Source organism: Nelusetta ayraudi, unplaced genomic scaffold (assembly GCF_046127955.1).
Source record: "Nelusetta ayraudi isolate G7.1 ecotype Tasmania unplaced genomic scaffold, CSIRO-AGI_Nayr_v1 ptg000011l, whole genome shotgun sequence".
Classification (NCBI taxonomy): Eukaryota; Metazoa; Chordata; class Actinopteri; order Tetraodontiformes; family Monacanthidae; genus Nelusetta; species Nelusetta ayraudi.
In genome coordinates this window covers 1,128,068-1,151,146 of record NW_027466061.1, presented here as the reverse complement: position 1 = coordinate 1,151,146, position 23,079 = coordinate 1,128,068, and the positions used below count along the sequence as shown (strand labels likewise).

The 23,079-nt window shown below is 41.4% G+C and overlaps 3 protein-coding genes across 6 annotated transcripts; 2 read left to right on the top strand and 1 right to left on the bottom strand.

The window, feature by feature from the left end:
• The first annotated feature begins 1,449 nt into the window (after window positions 1-1,449).
• On the top strand, window positions 1,450-4,613 carry hmgn1b (high mobility group nucleosome binding domain 1b). Of its 2 annotated transcripts, XM_076019919.1 has the most exons (6): window positions 1,450-1,629; window positions 2,976-2,996; window positions 3,116-3,145; window positions 3,252-3,296; window positions 3,415-3,522; window positions 3,602-4,613. In XM_076019919.1, the coding sequence occupies exons 1-6, from the start codon at window positions 1,612-1,614 to the stop codon at window positions 3,647-3,649; spliced, it is 270 nt and encodes an 89-aa protein (XP_075876034.1). In that variant the 5' UTR covers window positions 1,450-1,611; the 3' UTR covers window positions 3,650-4,613. The 2 variants fall into 2 exon arrangements, with proteins under 2 accessions (XP_075876034.1, XP_075876035.1); XM_076019920.1 differs by lacking the exon at window positions 2,976-2,996 and having other exon boundaries at window positions 1,453-1,629.
• Window positions 4,614-5,086: 473 nt separating this feature from the next.
• On the bottom strand, window positions 5,087-12,039 carry slc37a4b (solute carrier family 37 member 4b). Its single transcript, XM_076019916.1, has 10 exons — window positions 11,931-12,039; window positions 10,679-11,078; window positions 9,707-9,939; window positions 7,665-7,911; window positions 7,075-7,227; window positions 6,837-6,922; window positions 6,637-6,750; window positions 6,489-6,554; window positions 6,260-6,398; window positions 5,087-6,161 (listed from the first exon to the last, which is right to left on the bottom strand). Exons 2-10 carry the CDS (start codon window positions 10,824-10,826, stop codon window positions 5,995-5,997), a joined length of 1,353 nt encoding a protein of 450 aa, XP_075876031.1. The 5' UTR covers window positions 10,827-11,078; window positions 11,931-12,039; the 3' UTR covers window positions 5,087-5,994.
• Window positions 12,040-14,113: 2,074 nt separating this feature from the next.
• On the top strand, window positions 14,114-22,953 carry LOC142884371 (galactosylgalactosylxylosylprotein 3-beta-glucuronosyltransferase 1-like). Of its 3 annotated transcripts, none has more exons than XM_076019910.1 (7): window positions 14,114-14,237; window positions 17,066-17,284; window positions 19,901-20,043; window positions 20,962-21,467; window positions 21,556-21,852; window positions 22,179-22,279; window positions 22,467-22,953. In XM_076019910.1, exons 3-6 carry the CDS (start codon window positions 19,932-19,934, stop codon window positions 22,263-22,265), a joined length of 1,002 nt encoding a protein of 333 aa, XP_075876025.1. In that variant the 5' UTR covers window positions 14,114-14,237; window positions 17,066-17,284; window positions 19,901-19,931; the 3' UTR covers window positions 22,266-22,279; window positions 22,467-22,953. The 3 variants fall into 3 exon arrangements, with proteins under 3 accessions (XP_075876025.1, XP_075876023.1, XP_075876024.1); XM_076019908.1 differs by having other exon boundaries at window positions 22,179-22,287; XM_076019909.1 differs by having other exon boundaries at window positions 14,152-14,348; window positions 22,179-22,287.
• The last annotated feature ends 126 nt before the right edge of the window (window positions 22,954-23,079 follow it).

The following is a 23,079-nucleotide window of genomic DNA, read 5'->3' as shown; positions in this document are numbered from 1 at the left end:
ACACACCACTTTTGCAACCACTAGACAGCGCAGCTGACCACAGCATAAACCAAAATAAAGACGCTTCACACTCACACTTCTCTCACCTGCTTCTGTGCCTGCCTACTAAATAATTGTAGCCCACAGTTCTGTGTAGGATGCAGGTATGTCACTGGTAGTGTTCACCCTGAAAAGAGTTACCTGTAACTTGTAACAGTTGTGGCAACAAAAAAAATCTCTGGGTTATATGCAGCATGATTTTAGCTAGCTTTAGCATTCATTTGGAGTATGTTTCATGCTATTTACATGTGTTTTGTGAAGTTGCGACAATCAGTGGTTGCTTTTCGCTGTTTATAACGTGGCAGGGCAGCTTTTCCAATGGAAGGGAGGGAAACAGAGAGTTTGTTTTTTTATTATCTACCTTATATCAGACAATGATGAAAAGCGTGCATTAACAGGCAGACTGACTGTTTCATGTTATGTTTGTGTATTTTACTTTATAATGACGACTTTTCAATGATGAGATAGTTACTGTTGCCACTACACCTTGCAAGCACAGACTGTATGCTACAGACCAACTTAATAAAACCCAGTTGATTAGTAGTAAATGTCAGCACACAAAGTGAAACAAAAAGAAAAGTACTTAAATAAATTAGCAATTGGTTAAAATATTGAAGTCTGCTCTTGAATGAGCAAAGTAGCATGGTTGCAATATGAGTGCAACCACAGATTAATTTTGACCAATTCAAATATGCGTTTTTAGAACGCAACAAGTCTCATACAAACCATTCAGTAGGCCATCCGGTCAAATTGAGATATTTATAAATGCCAATACAGTGCCAATGTTTACTGCAGTATTTGGCAACAAAACACGCCAGAAGATAAGTCTCCGTGACGTCTGCTCTCGGTCCCACCTAGTTCAGAAAGCTTTCTGGGCGGATAAATGGCGGAGGGTCGACTGTAACTACAGTGGCTGTTTCAACCTCACAAGGAGGTCGCTCTCGAGCAGCCGTACGGAAGAAGCCGCAGGCTCTCCCCTGTCGCCATCTTAACATGCAACATTACAAAAGACTCGGGATAGAGCGGGCCTTTCTGTCTCTTTTCTGCCAGCCTTCCCCTTTGGCGTCTAAAACTGAGGACGCGCTTACACAGATGAACCGGTGCTGATGACAAGTAAATATCCAGTTGTTAAATGGCCCTGATAACAAAAGCAGATTAAAATGACAACGTCTACTTGCGATAAATCCTACGGCTGCTTGTATGAGCGAATAGCTTCGCGGAGAAGGATGACTGACGTGTGAGGTGTCCACACAGTGGAAAGTCGAGATTTGAATCGGTGTCCTTGTCCAATCGACGAGCGACGTGGGCGGGACTTAACGCTGTCGGTCACACCAGAGCTATAACGGTTTTAATGGGGAAGGAGGAGGAGAATCCAATCCGGTTTGAGCTAGTTTCTTCCAATGGAACATTATCGTCTCGTTGCGCTGTGTTAGACTGTATTGGCACAGCTTTACCTTGATTAAACTACTGTGTTTTTTTTTCTTTTGCAGTAACATTCAGCCATTTTTTAAAACATTTTATCTATAAAAAAAAAAACAAAAAACAAAAACAACCACCCCACACAAACCAACCATGCCTAAACGGAGCGCAGTGAGTACCTGACATATTTCATACATTCAGTCATACTGCATTTATGGTTTGTAAAAACGGGCTGCATTCCATTTGTGGAGCCGACTCACTCGCTAAAGAAAATGTTGCAGCGAACGTCCGACTAAGTTTCAACTCCGCTGCAAACTGCAGCCACACACTTCAAGCGTGTACGTCGACTTTGTTTTGATTTCCCGAAGTGACCGAGTCTCGGTCTTGCCTCTCCTATCGGAATTATCTTTGTGTGTGTAACATGACGATTCGCGCCTTGTGTTATTTGTTTCCTCGTGTAGGAAGAGGGTAAATGCACACAACGCCGTTTGCTGCTGAATCGTCTCCTCGCAACGGAGGACAGCGATGTGTCGATGGTTTGCTTTCCCGTGCAGAAAGTTGGCGGCATATTGATTGTCCCCCCCCAAAAGGACCAGTAACGAAATGTTGACAAGTTTGTTTAAGACGAAACGTTTTCGATTTTGTAAACCTTTATTTGAGAATATACACATCTATATATACTGGGTAGGTTTGTCTTGTCTGCGCTTTCACTGTGTTTTGGCACGTTGTTATTGTCTTTGTCCCACCCCCCCGAACTTAGCATAAAAATAATTCCACACAAACGTGGCCCGTCTGTTTGTGTTGCTAACAAGACGGTGGGCGATTCTACCGTGGACTCACGGTGAAAACGCACGTCTCCATTATCTGGAGTCTATCGATGTTTGTATCGTGGGCTTAGGCCAATCGCGGGTTATGCAATGGCGAGCCTCCGTCAGCGCAGCGCTGCTCTTGTTGCTGGGGGCTTCTGGTGGATTCTGCTCGCAGATCGTCGGCGGAGTCGCCGAGCATCTCGGAGCGAGAGCTTTTTCAAAATCGTGGCGGGAACACTTGCACTGCCTGGATTTCTCTGTGCGCGGGCAATCCCATTTATCGCTAATGAATGGACGTGTCGTGGGGGAGGCGGAGTCCGACCCCACCCCTCCCCCACCCGAGCTTTACAGCGAGACAATCTTTCATATAGAACGACGGGCAGTCATAAGAAGAAGAAAAAAAAAACACGGTATGAGTTCGCTGGAGGGCGCTTGGCAGTTGTCACGTATAAGCTTTGCTGTTTGTGTTTATTTTCGACGGTTGTTGTGGCCGTAAAGTTTGTTTTTATGATTCTGTCAATAACTATTGAGTGGCGTGTGCACACCGCCGCAAGAAGCTCATATTTACCGGTGAACGCCCACTTATGACTTACATAACCGGCAAGCCATTTCTGTCTCGGCTGCAAAATAAGTTTAGCCACAATAAAAGGCTGACAATATTAAAAATGTTTTTTCCTTTCTTTCTTCTTTTCTTTTGTGTCGTCACAGGCCGCTGAGACAAATACAGAGGTAAGAGCAGCACGTCTGCTTGTCGTTTAAAACAACAGTTACGCCGCCGCCCACCAGGGGGCAGCAGTTGTTCAATACCAAGAGCTAATGGCTGATCCGTTTCCTTGTATTCTTTGCAGCCCAAGAGAAGATCTCCCAGGCTCAAAGATGTAAGTACCAACACCTGGGTCATGACCTTTACAGCGTTGACATTGCATTGTTTTGATTGCACCGGGCATGGTGACGTTGTAGCCTCACTCTTTCCATAATCCTCAGCTGAGACCTGAACCCCCAAAGGCGGAGGCCAAACCCAAACCAAAGGTAAGCGCTTAGTTTAAGTGTATATATTTTTTTCTGTTTGGATATTGGCAAATTGTTTCATACACTCTCGATAGCAGAAAAAGTCACTATTTTGTATATTATTGTTGTTTTTTTGAAGAAGGGAGCTGCGAAGCCTAAGAAAGCCAAGGAAGTAGAGAAGGCAAAGGCTGAGGAGAAAGCACCAGAAGCCCCTGCTGAAAATGGTGAAACCAAAGCGGAGGAAGATGTAAGGGTCATGGATTTCTAGGCAAACATTGAATCCAAGTGTTGTCAACCATGCTAAAATTCTTAATTTTGTCTTACAGGCACCAGCTACAGACGCAGCTGAACAAAAAGATGAGGCAGCAGAATAACAACACTCAAACCAAGTCTTTTACCAGTGCTCCCTGTACCTCTTTTCTTGTACAATTCAGGGGAATATTTTTATCAGCTATTTTCTAAATACAGGTTTTTTAGTAGTTTGATTGTAGAGAACACTTTTTTTTATGAAAGAGACAAAAGATCAATTTGAAACCTGAAAATCTCATCACATCCCACAGTTTTTTGCATTGCCATAAAATCATGGTGAATGATGTTGTCAGTGAATTTTATTTCAGTTTTAAATGTGAATGAGGGCAGAGCGTTGTGTAGGACAGGTTGGTGTGTGAAGCATAACATTCAAAGGAGCTGGGGCAACAACTGATAAAAACAAACTTGCCTGTGTGGATTACATTCCATATGATTTATAAGGGACAGTGTATGTAATCTGTGTTGTGGTGGGAATGGATAAAATCACAAGGCGACTTATTGTTTTCTTGTGTATAACAAATAACAGTGTTTTAGATTGTTTGTAAGCTTTGTTCCTATATGTTTACTCTTGTACTCATGCAGTTTTCTTAATGAATTTGATCAATAAAGTAAAAAAAATATATATATAGTACTGGAATTCTCCCTATCAGAACTGTGCATTGTGTGTTGGTTATATCTGTTCTGTGATAGCATCGCAATAAATTTGTATAGCTGCTGTGATACATCTTCACACTTTCTATATGCAGTGTGTAATGGTACATTTTAAGAATGGAAAAAGAAGGTAATTGGGTGTGTTACCATTAAAAAAAAAAAACTGAGTGACTTCTGATAGCCCAGAACATAAAGTGTACATTATTTGAGATGTCAAATGCATACCAGCAGGAGAAATATTTGTGTGAGTTTAGTTTTCTGTATCAAGTACAAGTGTGCAGTTTCTTGTTTTTAGATGTACCTGTGTAATGATTGTTCTCAACAAACCAATAAAAATTGGGTTGGTAGTGTTATGCTGCTGCATCCCAAATAGTTGGATTTTTTTTCTAATCATTTTGTGAAACCTTACTCAAAACCAAAAATCAAATTTAGTAATGGCATGGCAACTCAATAAAAAACAAAACAATGAAAAGCATAAAAAATAATTCCTCACTAATTTAGACCTGCAACAAACTTCATTGCAGGCCATCAAAGGAACTGAATACTGTTGCATGCACAATTGAGAGCCAATTTGGCAAATGTGGATATCTTTGGACTGCAGGAATTAAGAGAACCCTCAAAGGCACAGAACCATGCTCACTCTCCAAGGAAAGAGCCCAGGTTGAGGCAGCAAGGCTAGCCATCACACGACCTATTAAATTAGTTGTGCTTTTATTTACTTAAAAATGTAGATGAGCTGAAAGACAGTGCTGAGGTATGCTGTTGGTGAACTGTAACTGCTCAGTGCAGCAATTTCGTTTGGAACCGGTTCCAACAAGAAAATATCAAAATTGCTAATCTGACCTACTGCCTCATGACATAGCATAACAAGTTATGCTTTATTGATGTTTGCTGTGCACATACATTTCCAGTAACCAAATCAGCTTCATTTTTGTGAGTTGGCACAACTCACAGATATTACAGACAAAGTTCACAGTATTACAATCAGGTGTTGCGGCAACAAGTCAACAGTTTTATGTTAAAAACCTCAAAAACATGTCAGGCCTCAAAGACTGCTAAAATCTGCATTCATACATTTTTTTTTTTAAATGTGCAACAACATAACATCTCATGAGTCAGTTGATGCGTCTGTGCTATTTTTTAAAAACGTGAGGTATTGCAGCATGATACATTTGTGGAGAAATTCTGAACTCATTAGGTTATATACTTACACTACCAGTCAAAAGTTTGGACACAGCCTTTGAATTTAATGTCTTTTCTTTCATTCTCATGACTATAGACATTGCAGTTTCCCACTGAAGGCATCAAAACTACATATGAACACACGTTGAATTATGTAGGAAACAACTCAAACCTTTCATAAAAAGCATATTTAGAGTTACGTGTTTTTCTTTGCGGCATAATTACATATATCTTGCTCATAGATTTGATGTCTTCAGTATCTATCTGCAGTGTAGAAAGTTGTAAAGATAAACAAAAAAAATTGCATGAGAAGGTGTGTCCAAAATTTTGACTGGTGGTGTATGTATACCAAATTTCCCTTTGATTCTGACAAGAAGCCAGGACTTAGTAAGGTAATAAATAAATGTGTTTGTCTACTGAGATTTTGTCTCTCCAACCGTATGCTGAAGTATTGTAAATTAAGAATAATCTGTTGCCCCCTCTTTTGCTCTATTGAGGGAGCGCTACTGTGCAGTTGACTGGGCATAGGACTCATAAAAACATTCCAAGTTCACAGTTGGCTCATCCGGGAGATGCATTAGTCCATTTTTTCTGCAATCCGGCCCATTTTGGTGCGCATGTTGCGTACCAAAAAAAAGCCAACGGTGGCGATGGCCATTATGACTTCAGCAATCCAGAAGGCCATGTCCCAACTGTGTTGTTTGGCAATGGTGCTAAAGGGAAGGCCAGCCATGAAAGCCCCAACTGTAATAAAGACAACTGTGTTTAGCCACATGAATGACTCAAAATTCCAATTTTAGAGTTATATAGGCATTGACATGTTGTGTTTTTCAGTAATTTACCATTTGCCATCAATGCTACGACAGCATGGGAGGTACCACAGAAATTAGATGGTGCACTTTCACTGGCAATTACCCCAAACAAGGCAATTGGCCCGTAAGAGGAAAACCCAAACACAGCACCGAGAAGGGGGATCCATATCTGTGCAGGACAAGGCAATATCACGAAACCACTCATTTGGATAATTAATGTTCAACTGAATCGTTTTGCCCCACAATGTCTTGAATGTACCTCTTTTTCTGACACGCCAGTGAGGGCTGAGATGGGATGGAGAAGGTGAACCCAAAAAGGGGTCTCCTGGGAAAACACAGCATACTTCCAAATATCAGCTACATGTTGTTTCCAAGCGTTTTACTGCGACAGTTGCAGAAATAATTACCTTTGGGATCTCAGGTGTGATGGTGACTCTGAAGAGATACATGGATACACACATGCCGCACATCATGAGGAGTAGTAAGCCATGGCGGGGGTTGCCGTAGGTGCCCAAGCCTTGCTGTAAGAAGTCAGCGGGGGGGGGTAAAAATCTGCAGGTGTATGCATGATGCCTCTTGCTGTGGCCACATGTATCACTTTACTCACTCGAGCAACAGCTCTGTCTGTCAGAAAACCTGCTGCCAGGCTCCCCACAAAACCTCCAACCTCCAAGGCACTCATGTAGGTACTCCCTGTGGTCAACACACACACACACACACACACACACACACACACACACACACACACACACACACACACACACACACGCACGCACGCACACATCACTGACCAACCTGGCTTGATGACCAATCATTAAAATGCAATTGCCAGTGAGGGTACACACCCATGAGCACAGTTTGACCTTTCTCCTGCATGAGGAAGAGCTGTCCCCAGTCGGTGGCTGCGGTTTTTACCCCAAAAACCACCAAGTAGCTGAGGGACAGCACCCACAGGAAGGGCGAAGTGAGGAACTCACCCAGGGTGCTCTCACCGTTGCCTGATGGGTGCAAGCAGAGACAGAGGTGCACACTGAGATGACTGTTTATGCGATTCACTTAAAAGGTGAGCCGCTTGAATCAAAGAACAATACAAACTGGGTGCAGATTGAAAATGATGAACAAAATCTCATTAGAAATGCTGCAAGAGAATAGAGTACAAAAAGCAAACGCCAAAAGGGGGGGGGGGACCCTGTGTGTTTAATGGATGGATGTCACCAGCTTCACTTTACCTTTACATCTCTTCTTTACTTGCTCAGTCCACTAATACCAGCAACATCCGCTCTAATAACTGGTTGTATGTATTTTCCCTGATCATCTCTCTTACTGTATTTTTACTGTATTTTATTGTGTTTATCTGTATGTTAATTTTTGTTTTGCTGTAAATGAGTCTTGCCTCAGTGTATTAACGAGAAATAAAGGTCACAAACAAACAAACCTCCTTTAGCCCCTTTCTTGCCGGCGGCCTCTATACTGGGTAGGCCAACATCCTTTGGCTCATTCTTTATTAGCAGCAGGCACACAAATGAGAAGGCAGCACAGAATGCCCCTGATGCTGTCAGAATGGTCCTCCAGTCATAGTATTGGAGAAGCACCGTGGCCAGGATTGGACCCAGACTACCAGACAGGTTCATGCTGCAGGACAGCACAGACCACCACGTTCCAAACTGGGAGGGCTCGAACCACTAGTAGCAAAAAAGGAAGGGGAAAAGACAACGGTGAACATTTGCAAAGGTTAGAGAAGGTGCAGCATGTGCTTGTATGTTTCTACTGAGATGTGAGATGTGTGTCAAATACTTCAAAACAAGTCACACTTATTACCATTTCTGGACTTTGAAGATGTCCAACTTCAACATCATCAATGTCTTAACATTTTATGTCCCTGGTCAAGCTGATTGCCCCTCACAAGAGTGAGATTTTATTGTTTTTCAATGCACATGAAATCAGGGCAGTTTGGGATCTCCATCCAAACAGCTGGAGCAGGCTCAACAAAACAATCCCAACACGATTATCAGTAGCTGGAGAGATCACAAGGAAAACACTTAGAGTAAGCAGCAGATTACAGCTCCACTGTGTCAATATTCAACAACCCTGAAGAGTGACTGAGCTGAACGGTTACTGCAAAGCTCCAGTTGCTGCACGTATGGTAGTAAAAGTGTTTCCACTTACTGGAGGAGCAAAACACCATTGGCAAAATTTCTCTTTCAAAACGTCTCACCATTGGCTCTACTATAAATACATTCAACTGTAAGCTGATCCTCCTCAGGAGGACTACATGCCAAAGCCTATTTATTCCTCACCTTTTAACACTGCTAATTCCCAAGTCTCAAGTTGTCTCCTGGCTAAGAAAACCACAAGACATAAAAGTGTGTTGGAGCAGCATTTTCTCAGAGTTTACCACTGAGCCCCACTCATCAAACAAGCACAGAAAGGAGTTCTGTTTCAGGTGAAGAAATCCCTGTGAATATATCATTCATGAAACATCCATATCTGTTTAATCTATTGCTGCACATCATGCGTCACATCCCTGTATATCTTTGGTCTAGACTGCTTTGCCTAGAAAGTTTTAAAAATTCTGCAAACGAGGGGCAGAATAAAATTGTGTGAGCGTGAGAAATGAAAAAATGAACATCGCACCCATTCTTGAATCAGTGGAGATTCGAGGAACATTTTATAATCCACATCACCATTCAAGTTTTTGGAGGTAAACAAAGTTACCGAATGGACTAAACCTCTATAAAACTAAAGAACAACCAGTTATGTAGATAAAAACATTTCATCAAAAAATGTATCAACATTAGGTTGAGTGGAAAATGGCAAATCTTTGGCAGAATGGCTAAAACAGACATCGTCCATCCAGAGAAATCCTGAATTTAATTACAAAAATGCTTGCAGGGGTGTTAGAGATACACCAGTACCATTTGCCTTGTTTTGCTGGCCCCAAAAAAACACACATTTTTATTTGCAACAATCAAAATAGAGTTCTCGACAATGCATGGACACAAAATAAACTAACAAAATACAAACACAAAATAAAAACACAGAATAAAGTATCTGTAAGAATATATCAATAATCAGCGGGTGCTGCCAATCATGTAGTCAATATCCAATCCCCCCACAACTCAACCCAACTGCAAAATACATAAAAAGCTGCCCTCAAGTTTAAACTGAGGTGGAAAATGTTTTTGTTGGTGTGTTTTTTTCCCGCCCTGCCGGCATTCAGACTTGAAACCTCAACAATCTATGTGCATTGAAAGCTTAGCTGGCAGTTACCATTGTTAAACTGGCTACAGGGTACCAGTTACTCTGTGTTGACTTTTTTTTTAATTTTTTCTCCTTAATATATCAACAGTACTGGACTGACAATTGAAACACAGAAAATAATCCCGAACTCTGTTGTCAATCAGCACTGCACAATCTAGGGGAAATATACAACATGCATCAAGTGTGTTGAACTTTACAGTTGAACTTTGCTGTTACCTTGCGAAGCACCTTTCCACACGGGGGCCAGCCACAACCTTGGCCCAGCCCGTTGAAGAACCAGAGCAGTGAGAACATGTAAACAGTGGAGGACCAGGAGAAGACGATGTTTATGCCCCCAACCAGAAACAGGCCAATGGAGAAAAGCCAGCGGGCGCTGATTTGATCGGACATCACTCCACTGATGAACTTGCTGATGGCATAGGCCATGGTCTGGCTACTGGTGATCAGGCCTGCAGGGGGATCAGAAGGCATCAATTAAAATAGGTACGAGTATGTATGTGTGACACCCCCTCCACTCTGCAGCTCTGGAGGTGAAAGTAGGTAAGACATTGGTTTGGTTGTCTGCTGCGATTTGTCTGGTGTTGTTCGGCTGATTGGTTCCTCCTTCATTTGAGCCATACAGAACATGTAAGTGAAGGCCTTGCATTAAAGGATTGACATGGGGGATATGCCGAGGTGCCATTACAATTATTTGATTATTTTTTTTAGTATTTTAGGTCAATTCAGATTAGTGTAAATTTATTTCAGGGTTTGGTCCCTGCTGTTTTGCCTTCTTCTTCTTTATTCTCCAGGCACTAGCCTGCACTCTCACTCCTTCCCCCTGAAGGTGCCTACGATTGGTTAAGGATGTATTTTTAATTGTGTTTTGGATCAGATTTAGTATTTGTAATAACAAATAACTAATTTTTGCTTTGTTATGCATGTGGCATTATCACAGACATGGGGGCGAGTGCTGACTGAGCCTCGGTTACAGAGGTTTAGCAGCTGATCATGTGCTTTATAATCATGAATTGAATGTTAAACTACTGTCACAGTTAATTCATCTCAAAAAGCAGCATTCATCACAAAATCCCCCTGTGCATACACAGTGTAGCGGTGAGGCACAGCCCTGTGCTTTGTGGATGGTCGGCACAAGTTTTTTTTAATATTGGCTGGACAAGGTAATTCCAGACAATTGTGTTGCCTTACCCAAATCATCTTTGTCGAGTTCAATCTCTTCCATCACAGAGGGCATGACAAAAGAGAACGTCTTCCTGTTGAAGAAGTACAGCGAGTAGCCGATGAACATGGAGAAAAAAATGGCTCCACGGTAGTAGCCATAGCCTGTGGTCCCCATGATGATAGTTTACAAAACCAAATTTAGGGGATAGTGAACTTTAAGAATGGGACACCAAGTTTGCAGATGTTTCCTTGGGCATCAGTTCAAAGGGAGTCTTGAAATCGGATCTTCGGGCATCCAGAATGCAGTGACGGAAATGTGTCGTATCAAACAGGATGGTTGCGAGGGAACTTCTTGCAGGCGGGGACTTGGCGTCTATCGGACAGGCTGGTGGTCACGTTAGTTCCGGGCAATAAATCTTACACCAGCCTGAAAGTTAAGAGACAGAAGAGATGTTGGTGAAATAAAAGCAAATTTTTCATGCAGGTAAAAATTTATTACTACAGTTTGAGGTTGTTTTTAACACCAGGTGAACATGAGATGCAATACATGGGTTTAGAAATTAAAAATGTATACAAGCAATGTATCAAAATAGGCAGCGATGCCTCTGCTAGGATTTAATGTTGACCCCTGCAGGTCGCGATGCTGTTCGGGTTCTCAGCCGCCAATTAGCACCTCAGCCTGTTCCACCACACCAGGGTGTCCATGTTGCTCAGAGGTCACGCAAATGTCAAAGTTCCTGCTTCAACTTGTTCAGTCATTCCGTTTTCCAAGTCACCAGTCTGCAACTATTGACATATCGGGTGTACTCAACAAAAACTGGGAACGCACTTAAGTGGTTGAAAAGGTTAAGACAGCTTATCATTATTATTATTATTATTATTATTATTATTATTATTATTATTTTTTTTTTTTACACCGAGTCCGTAAATGCAAACATGCTGAGTTCGCCGGTGTTTTTGTTTGAGTTAGCTTAACTATGTTAGCCGAACTGTCAACTACATCGCCCGAAACCTCCCTGCGAGCAGAAGGTGTGAGATTGCGGCGACACAACATCCCACAACACATTGATGGGCTGAAACATGAGCGCTGCTGCTGCTGCTGACTGTTGCGACCAGAAAGAACCTCTTGCTAATCACGCCAAACACCAGTAGCCCTGCACGGAGCAAACCGCGGAAACAGAGTAGCACGAAAAACAACGACGCGTGACATTTAAGCTGTTCAGACACACGTGCAAAAAATAAATAATTCTAAAGGCGAAGCGACCGCAGAGCCAACTACCTTCCTGCCGAGTCCCGCCGCGCGAACGCATCCATGTAAAGGGGAAGACGCGCGTTCACGCGATCCAGCCGCTCGGGAGCGCGCCATTCAGCCACGAGGGCAGCGTGTCGAGGCCGGCGTACGTCACACAGCGTCACTTGTGTTATATATAACTGACTTTGCCGAATCGCACGCCGAATCAACTATGGCTGCCTCAAGGAGAATTACAATATATGTGTTGCATTTATGCAGGCTGCCCACATTTGCCTATCCGGTATTCAGCGTCGCCCTTCTTCTTCCACAGGGATGGGGGTCATTCGCAAAGCAATGCGACGAACAGCGATACAGGACGTCAGTTCATAGATCAAATCATAAATCTATTGCGCTTCGGAGGGATTCTCACACGACCGGGATTCAAGTTGTTGGGTTTTTGTTGTTATTATGTATTCAAATATTTTGATAAAACACGCTGAAATGCCGAATATCCAACATCAAGCAAAAAAGAAAAAGTAAAATGTATCAACGATTAAATAACGCTCTCCAAATATAAATGATACAATGTCATAAATAGGAAGAAATAATAAATAAGTCGAATTTTCCTCTAAACAGAGTTGCTATTTCCTCAGAGATCTGATCTAAATATGTGCATTTCTATATCGAATAAATGCCGACACATCATTTCCCCCTGATTATTCGACTAAATAGCTGTTTATTTGTCTTTTCACCAGTGATTTGTTTGCAGCCGCGAATCCTGCCAAAAGGTGGAGCCACCGTCACATTAACCACGATTTATTTGTGTTTTTCCTATCGTTTCCAAATCACAGTTCTATGATACATATTAAGGAGTTTTATCCTTTAATTTTGTTTCTTTTTTCTTTTCTTTTTTTGGTTGAAAACACCAGAACCGCCAGTACTGGATGTTTTCCCATTCATTAACAATACGAAAAATGCAGCTGCTTTTTTGTAACCACAAGTAGTCAAAACACAAACACAAAAAGACAGCCCTGTGGAGAAACAACATAGTTTGGAATAACAAATCTCAGTAATCTGCAGGACAGCAAGGCTTGGAGTGTCTGTCTGGCTTTGTAGGAGGTCTTCCTGAGGAGTAGCAGGTAATTACTGCCATTATTTCCCCAGTCACCTCCTGACATCGGGAGGGGAGGGAAGGTGAGGACTTCACTCAGGCTCTTGTTATTAAACACAAGATTCTTTGTTTGCGATGCTGACAGCGATGCCTGCTGATGTGGGAGGACATAAAAACACAGAGGGAGGGGAGGATTTTAATATGGTGGTGCTTTATTTTTTACAAGTGTTGTATGTCATTGTTCTTGTTTTCTCATAATTTACAATAATAGAATAATATCCCTAACCCTAACTTCAAAGATTACAATTGTTACATTTGTGAAAACTAACGTCCCTGATAATAGCAAAACAGGATATATAAGCAGCTTGAGTTGAAGGGTACAATGGGACAAGCTTTAAATAGGCCCTATGTTCAGTCCTCTCTTCTTTTGGTCTAGAAAGCACTGAACCTTTATTGAGCAAATGTCAGATTTGTCAGAAGATGAACATATAATGACCATCACTGTTTTATTGGCAATTATGTAAATATGAAATATTGTGAACAAAAGAATACCATATTATTCTTGTTATTATTCTGTTTTGTTTTATTCTGTATTGTTTTTTTTTTTGTTTGGTAGTAGTCTGTCTGTCCAGTCCGACTAGTCTGGTTCTGCACTGGTTTAAATCAGTACATAATCATGTTGCACATTTATACATTTACCGGAACCTAAACTCTCTATACTAGGCTGGCCATCTTTTCTTGCATGTTGACAGTGAGTGTGTGACTGACAATTTGCTCCCATTCTCCGTGTCTTCACTTCCTCCCTCTCCTGTCCTCATGCTGGCTTCTATCCACTCTCTGCTACATGCTAATAGAGGCCCTTTCCAGTGAGGGTTGTGGGATTGACGCTGCTCTCAAAGCAGAGACACTCTCAGTTGCATTTAAATACGCTCACAGAATCTTGCTTCAAGTCTGCCTCTCTCCCTCTGTATTCACCTCCCTCTCTGGCACCCCTGCTGCAATCAGTTAACAACTGACATTCAAATGTACACTGGGCAAAGGAAGCCAAGGCCATTGAAGGAAGGAGGAGTGACGGGAGGAGTGGAGAACCAAGGGAGGGGAGTGTTTACTGCCAAATAAGCTGCAAGTCTCCCCCCCTGTACCTCAGTTCATGATCAGAAGAACTGCTGCACGAGCTGTGGAGTGCAGTCCTGCCGCGTTCACCTGGAAATACGACTCAGTCCTCCTGGGACGCTGCGCTTGCTGTAAGTCATTAGCATTATTAGAGATGTCTTCTCACCGTGAATCTGTCTCGGTGAGGAGGCTTTGGGAACTGCATGCAGAGAGGTGGCTGCTGGGATGCTGCAACACTCTAGGTTTGAGCCTTTAATTTGATCTGTTACTTCTATTACTATTTCTTTCGATTGTCGCTTAAGTGTTGTAATGTACAGCGCAATGATTCAGGCAAAGCACAATTAGAAAGCTGTCTCATAACACTTTTTGATATTTTTTTTTTAGATAGATAGACGCTAAAATGATTTTTTTTAAAAATGTTTTACATGATGTGCACAAGATGTAGAATGAAGTACAGTACCCATAATGTGAAGGTTATTTAAACATGTGTTTCCTTAAAATATCAAGCAAACACTTTTGACAAACATTTGAAGATTTACTTCCATTTCCATGAAGTGATTTGATGGAAATAAATGAGGTTACAATAAGATAAACGAAGACAAGAAATTACTGATCCCACTGTCAGGAAATTCACATATCAAAGCAGCAACACAGAGCAAGTTTGGTATGCAGGGCAGCAAGAGCAATGGTTTAACTATTTGTGAAAAACATGAAGAAGAAATAATAATAATTCCAATAATACAAATACTTCTGAAATTCACATTATATATTTACTGAGCAGTGACTTGATTTTTGTTGCACATGGAAGAATGTTGCAAAGTCATTGTGAACAGTTGAAGAGCCTGATGGCTGAATGGCATGCAATAGCGGCCCCTTCCTGTAGGTGCTTTGAAAAAGGCGTCTGAAATTTTGGGTACCGTATGTATAATCTTTTATTTATTTATTTATTTATTTATTTTTAAAGAAGAAGGTACAGTAGGTCTGAATGTCTGTAAAGAAATGGACAAACAGGGCCACCTTGCGTAAGAACTGCATTTCCTCAGCAAATACACTGCTGCAAAACAACATATAAACATATGGAGTTTCTTTATTGTGCAAACAAAAATAATTGTTCTTAAAGGAAAAGTTACCCATCCAATATTATTTTGCAATCAAAACGTCATACTTATCAATTAAAGAAAATAAAAAAAAACAACAGAACAGTTATAAGAGCAAAATAACATTCAAATAAATCCCCCACAAGGCTCAAGGCAATTTCTGTCTTTTGGTCGAGCTGTATGATGGTTTGGTCTTAGTTTGAGGACAACATTCACTACCAATGGTGGGCTCTGCCCTATTGCGCTCTCTGTTAATATGTTCTACTCTTCAACGGAAGAAGACTCTGTTGAAGACTCTTGAAGAAACACGAGAGCAGTTCCGAGGTTGCTGGTTGCTTTGGCTCTGTGGGCCTCTTCTTGAGCAAGGCATTTATTGAACGCTAAACCCCGGCCCTGTCAGCTTCACTCAGACACTTGAATTTACCCATGTAAGTTGGGTCAACCTCACATACTGTACCTCCATCACATAAAGGAGGATGCTGGCAGCACCACAGAGTAGGAAGGAAACCGACTTCACTCCTCGCAGAAGTTCGCTTAGCACTGTTAGCGCTGCCGCCCCACAGCAAGAAGGTTGTGGGTTTGATCCCTAGGCTGGTGGCCCCTCTGGGTGGAGTTTACATGTTCTCTCTGTGTCTGTGTGTGTCCTCTCTGGCTTCCTCCGACAGCCCAAAAACATGCACCTGATTCAAATTTGGAACTTTAAATTGTCAGATGGTGTGAGTGTGTGTGCCTGTGGTAGTTGGTCTTTCTATATGTGCGATAAACTGGATCCCCTTTACAGCTTTTTTTCCAAAAACCATTAGTCTCTCTTATGCTAGAATAGTTCTGGTGTAGCTAGGCTATTGATTTTTATTGGGAATTCACAAGTATTGTTTAGATCTGGTGGAATTAGGACTTTTTCAGACCACCACTGAGTCACATGAACAACATTGAACATGAACGAAAATTGTTCATTGCCTTTAGCAAGTGCACATGCATCCTTTCGCTTCCAATCCTGGATTGTCATTCCATTCCTTTCTGCCTATCAAATCTCTAATGTGCAGACAGGCACAGCGTGAAAGTTATTTTTGAACTGAGTAATTTCTAAAATAATCTACCACTGTGCTGGTTGATATTGAATATTGAACAAGACAACCTCTCATTTTCACTCAAATAAAACTGAAAAACAAGTGTCAGCATAAAAGCATAAACGTCATTCACAATAACTTTAGAGCAGGGGTCACCAACGTGGTGCCAAGGGGTACCAGGTAGCCCCCAAGGACCTCATGAGTAGCCCGCAGACCCATTTGAAAAATTGCACAGCTCGTTGAGCTGCGTCTAAAATTAAATTTTATCCAACCTTGTTAAGTCATTTTTGATAAGTATCATTAATAATAATATATAACTCAGAGAGTTTGTTATTTCAGGAGAATCTAGCAAACTGGTAGCCCTTCATGCGGCTCTGCATATCTTATACTGCTGCCTTTTCTCTACCCCTGATTTTTTTTTTGGCATCAATCTTTCCCATTTTTCAATCATCCCTTACGCCTTTTCTTCTATCATCCTACTCAGGGGAATGAAAAACAAAAGCACTCTCACAGTCAGAGCTGGCATGTGACTGAGCAGTGCAAGCCGTATCTAAACAACCCTGTTACACTTTTGTAATATGTCATTTTTTTCCATATTCAATGTAACTGTGAGTAAGGATTCCATCTGTGGGGCTGTGAATTTTTTCATGTGATTTATTCTATTGTCTGGAGTCCTCTGGCCACGGCTGCTCCCTCCGCCCCATCCCCTTGCCATCAGCTGCCACAATGCCAGCCTTTGTTTATGCAATGAGAAGCAGCATTCTTCTGGAGTGATGACCTCCTCTGTCTCCACAGGCGTTGGCACCAGGGGCGCGACCCTGTCCAAGGATTGGGTAGCACCCACCGGAAACTCGGGACAAAATCTACTAGTTGTCGCCCGAACTCTGCTGTTCACGTTTGTGTGATGTTGCTTCAGACACGCGCCCCGACTACAGCTGACAAATCGCAGCCTGGCAACATCATCAGAATCTGTATCATGGAATCAGAACAAGAGGATCAGAATCAATGAGGAAAGTAAGTGATCCGGGTTTTTTTCAGTAAAATGTAATTTACTATATAATTTAGATATCTGTTGTAGTTTCCTTAACTTTTGGAATAATGGAAGAAAGTATGAAACAATGTTTAATCTATAGGTATAGGCATAAAATCCCATTGCTTTGAGGTGTTTAGTTGAAAGCAGTGCACAAGTCAGAGCAGACATAAGTCAAGATTCAAGTTAGTTATATTGGATCAATTTGGTATAATCAATATGTATTCATATATCACAGTATGTCAGGAAAAAAACAGCCATCAGGGTTTGTGGAGGACTGGTGTCTGGTCTGTTTGTTTGTTTATCTGCAAAATACTGAATGCCTAAACTCAAAAAAACAATTAAACTTGTACAAGTGTTTTCATTGATCATTAGTCAAGCTATTTACACGGATCACAGGATGGATCTCAGTGTCTGCCAGTAATTACCATGAATTTTTAATATGAATTCATCAGCTGATTATAAAAGAGTCTGGCATGTTTAATAGCAAAAGACGCATTAAGCCATTTGTTTTGTTAGACAGTGTAGCTACTGTTCATCTTTGAAAGTGCTGTGTGAAAGCTGGCACCATCTTCCAATTATCTCTTCTCCTTGCTTCCTGATCAGCAGGGTCACTCATTAGCATGCCCTATATCGGAACCGTTACCATCATGATGAATGACACAAGAGTTTGCTTGTACAATGTAGCTTTGCTGTTTGGTCCAGGTCAAGGCATTTTGGAGAACTGATAAGATATGTTTACATGTTTTTTTACAACTCAGATTTTCTGGTGCTACACCTTTTCAATTGGGGGTGTTTGTACTTCAAGACAACCTTACTCTTAGTTCTGCTGTTAGCTTATAAAAAAGACAACAGAAAATTAGTAGTTCATTATAATGATACACAAACCAAACCCATCTTTCATCATCTCAATGGGTTGCATAGTTGATTAAGCTGCATGATGGAATAGGGGTATATGTGGCCTTGGGAGAAACTGGCATATTGGCCAAGGTTCTGTTGAAGGACAGCTGGGACAGACCACAGCAAACATCTCAATGCCACCACATGTGGTTGGTCTAGAGATCTAGAATCTTGCATAAATGACATTTATTTTGCAGGAAGGTCCACCAACAAGTGATGAGTCATGTTATTGACATTTAGGGCTCGAGTTAATGAAGGTTTTACCACATTTACTCACATTAAAACTCATATAAACACATATATCAACTTTTTAGAACTGAAAAAGCATGTGTTTAGCCCTCTGTTTGCAGCCTCACTGAAAATCAGTCCAATTGGTTGGAGATTTAAGTGGAAAATCCAACAAAATATTGATTTCCAAAAGCTCTAGGAGAGACAAGTTCAAACAGAGGATGAGGGCTTAACAGTGGACTCGAAGGGAAAGTCCAGCAAAAAGGTTGTTGTATTATCCAAAAAATGTTTTTGGCTGGACTACACTTCATAGCATGACCAGATCAGCCCCACATCTGTCACACTCCATAGTGTCACAGTTTTATTTTTCACAAAGTCAGGGTCTTTTTTTGTATTTCAAAAAAGTTTGGAATAGGATGCAAATAAGGGGCTTATTCAAAAAGTCTCAAAGGAAGGAGTACACCTGGTAAGGCATGATGTTTCTAACTTGTCGATATCATCTAATATGGTTGAAGAAGGAAGAAACAAGAAGGTTGCAGGTTTGATTACCGACCTTGGGGCCTCTCTGTGTGGAGTCTGCATGTTCTCCCTGTGTCTGTGTGGGTTCTCCAGGTATCCATAATAATAATCCATAATCCAAAAACATGCATGTGAGTAGGATTAGGAATTTTAAAGTGGCCTTTTTGACATCAAAAAAGTGTTGATTTCCAATCCACACGTTTTCAGAAAGGCTGAAGAAGAAAGATTGGACAAGAAAAAATTAGATTTTTATATTTTCAAAGGCCTCCTTTAACCCATTTCCACACCCATTTCATTACTCTTACATTTCTTCAATTTGGACCAAACAAGAAAACTTGGAGCACTTTCTGAGCTAATTTGTGTGGTTACAGTGAAACCAGCACTTCTTTGCTTCTTTGAGACAATGTCTGCTTTATTGTGTTTTTGCCTTGCAGCTACAAAATGAAGCTTATCTAAAAGCCACTCTTCTTTGGTGTGCTATTAGTGGAAAGTTTTCATCATGGTTTAAAATGATAAACTTTATTATAACTTTGCGAGCAGCTTTCTTTTCAGAAGCTCTAAATTAAGTCTATTTTTGTCCATATTTCTTATGGGTGAAAAATACTTTCTTTTTTTAAAAAAAATGTTGTTATATTGGACTGTGATAAATTTCTAATGAAATGGATTTCTCATGGAATTTCAAAAAGTAATGAAAGCAGTCGATTTATGGAAAAAAATATCATGTAATGCAAAATAAAGCAAAGCAAAGCAATGGCAATATAACAGTTACTACAAATAGTAAGATCTACAAAACATCTGGTTGTTCTATCTCCAAAACAACAAAACCTTCCTTTGGACTGCTGGTTCTCTGAATTGCTATCTAGTGGATAGCCACCTAGCAATCACAATTCATTTTACAACCTTCTGGATCTAATGACATTAACATATGATATCACGTGTTTTGTGCTACACAGGTAGTGCAAAGTCTTTGGTTTGACCCTGGAGATGCCGAAGAGACGAGACATTGTTGCTGTTGTTTTGATTGTGTTGCCGTGGACGTTGCTCATAACTGTTTGGCACCAGAGTACCATTCCTCCTTTGCTTGCTACTCAAAAAGGTAATAGTAAAATTGATTAACAGACATTTGCTCAATTCATAGCTATCTCTCAAGGCTTTCAAACATGCATTTGAACTTCTACTGCGACTGAAAGTGTGGTGAATCGAAGAACTCTACAATACCCCTTATTAAATGTACCTCATCATTAAGCCCAGACTGCCACTTCCACCAGCTCTCTGATTTGGGAACACCAGGACATTCCCAGGCCAGTCATGAGGTATAGACCCACCGGCATGTACTTGGTCTACACCTAGGCCTCCTTGGGCTTGCCTCAAATTCCTCCAGAGGGAAGCTCCCTCGAGACATCCTGACCAGATGCCTCGGTTGGTTCTTCTCCATGTTGAGGAGCAGTGGCTCTTCTCCAAGCTAAAGGCCATCTCAGTGTTGTAACATATCTTGTACCTGGGACTGGGACTGGAATCTGGGACTGACCCTCATTTGTTACCTCCAATGATCATCCATAAGGAGTCATAGTTATTAAGTACTTCCAGAAGGTGAGACTCGAGAGCATGAACTTTTTTGCCAACAGCCCAGAACCCTAACCATGTCAGACACTTTTAGGATCATCTTAGATGTGCTGTATGTGTTAGTGTGGCCAACACAAAAGCATGGGCAACAAAACAAACTGCAGAAAAACCTGGTTGAGGAATGAAATGCCCTCCCAAAGCAAATGTTACCAGAATGGTGAAAAGCATGAGGTGGAAGTGCCAGGCTGTTGTGGCTCCATATGATTCATCCAAGATGTCAAACTAATCAAGCATTATTATTATGTATATTTTGATTTAAAGTTCTGGGTTTTTTTTAATGGCAAGCTTATAATGGGAGTACAAAGGGATGCAATGATTTGATTACAAACATAGGATTATAATTATAATTATAACTAGAATGTATTTAATAGTAATTGATATTTCTGCACAGATGACAGGCGCCATGGCCGTTCCAGTTCGAGGAATTCTTTTGCTTTCAAGGAACCCTGCTCACTCCAGAACCGGGACGTTGTAGAAGTGGTGCGCACAGTGTATGGCCGGCCGCCACCCTGGTCTGATGTCCTGCCAACCATCCATGTTATCACTCCAACCTACAGCAGACCGGTGCAGAAAGCAGAACTAACACGCTTGGCCAACACCTTACTGCATGTACCTAACTTGCACTGGATCCTCGTAGAGGATTCCCAGAGACAGACAACTCTGGTCAGCCATTTTCTCCAGGAGACAAGACTGAACTATACCCATTTGAATGTGGAGACACCTCGTAATTATAAAGTGCGTGGGGACACAAGGGATGCCAGAATACCTCGAGGAACCATACAGAGAAACCTGGCCCTCCGGTGGCTCAGAGAGACCTACTTTGCGAACAGCAGCCAGTCTGCGGTTGTCTACTTTGCAGATGATGACAACACATACAGCCTGGAGCTGTTTGAGGAGGTAAAATCTAAACCACTTAAGTGCAATTTGTATTTTATTATTTCAAATGCGAAAATAATACAACACAGATACCTGTTTCTATCATTAGATGCGCTCAACCAAAAAGGTGTCTGTGTGGCCAGTGGCCTTTGTGGGTGGCCTACGGTACGAGTCCCCGAAAGTCAACACCATAGGCAAAGTATACGGCTGGAAGACAGTATTTGATCCACATAGGCCCTTTGCCATTGACATGGCTGGGTTTGCAGTCAACCTGCAGTGCATCCTCTCCAAACCTCAGGCTTATTTCAAGTTGCGTGGAGTAAAGGGAGGTTATCAGGAGAGCAGCTTATTAAAGGAGCTGGTCACTCTCAGCGACTTGGAGCCTAAAGCTGCTAACTGCACCAAGGTAGGTAAAAAGGATCCAAGTATGTGGGTTTTTTACTTTGCAATATTTGTGAATTGCCCATTGCGAATAATGCAGCTGCATGTGCAACTGTTAGAAGTAATAGATATAGTAATAGATATAGTAAATAGAAAGTGTCACAACATCCTGATCTGTCATAAATGATTCTTTGTCAGTCTGTCTGCAAAATGTAACTTTCTATTAATTATCGTCCTCTGGACATTGTATCATATTACGACTGTACAGCACTGCAGGCAAAAGTGTCTTCTTCAATGTTTCATTTCAGTGACAGTTTGTGCTCATTATCATTTCTTATTTCATACCTGCAGATATTAGTATGGCACACACGAACAGAAAAGCCTGTGCTAGTAAATGAGGGCAAGAAAGGTTTTACAGACTCAAAGGTGGAGGTCTGACACGCTTCGTGCAGGTCAGCAGGTAATAGCGGAGAACAGAAAATTGCAATTACACAATGTGTGAGTGTGTGTGTGTGTGTGTGTGCATGTGAATGTGCATGTGCATTTTTATGGTGCTTTGTGTTTGCTTTGTCAAATAATTTGACGACGTGTGAACTGGTTCCTTTTGTTCTTATGTGTTGTACATTGTTTTCATTTTAGGTGGTGAGTGTTTCTAATGGATTCCATCTGGAATGGACCAAACCATCATCCGCTTTTCATCCGAGGACACTGTAAAACTAATGTATGTGAACTGACCAGAGACTATAAAAGCACAACTGCACAAAAACAAACTGGCTTGCTCTGACGGAAGGGCTGGCAAATGCAAGTCCCTGATCTGAATTGTCAAAAGGATCTTGCCCACTCAAGCCCTCCTCAGAGGGCTGAAACAAATGAGGTTGCGTAATTTAGGCTGCATGGAGAGATGGCATGGCAAGCAATAAAGAGCCTTCTGAATACCAGCGGGACCAGCCAACCTTCCAATTAGCATTAAATTGGACCCTTTTGTTGAGAGGCAAGCTGGACGTAGGGATACACAGAGGAAAAAAGAAGTCCTTGTTTGAAGTGAGTTAGCTCTGACTGACACTGAGGGGAAATGAGCCCTCCCCACTTGTACTGTACAAAACTGAGCAATTTAGAAAACACTCTAAAGATGATGAGCAAGCAGTTATTAAACACAACGTAATGGTTTCTTACCATGTAACACCAGTGTCTCCTCTGTTATTTATATTGAATCATTTTGTGATATGCTGTAACTCTACTTAAATCCATATTT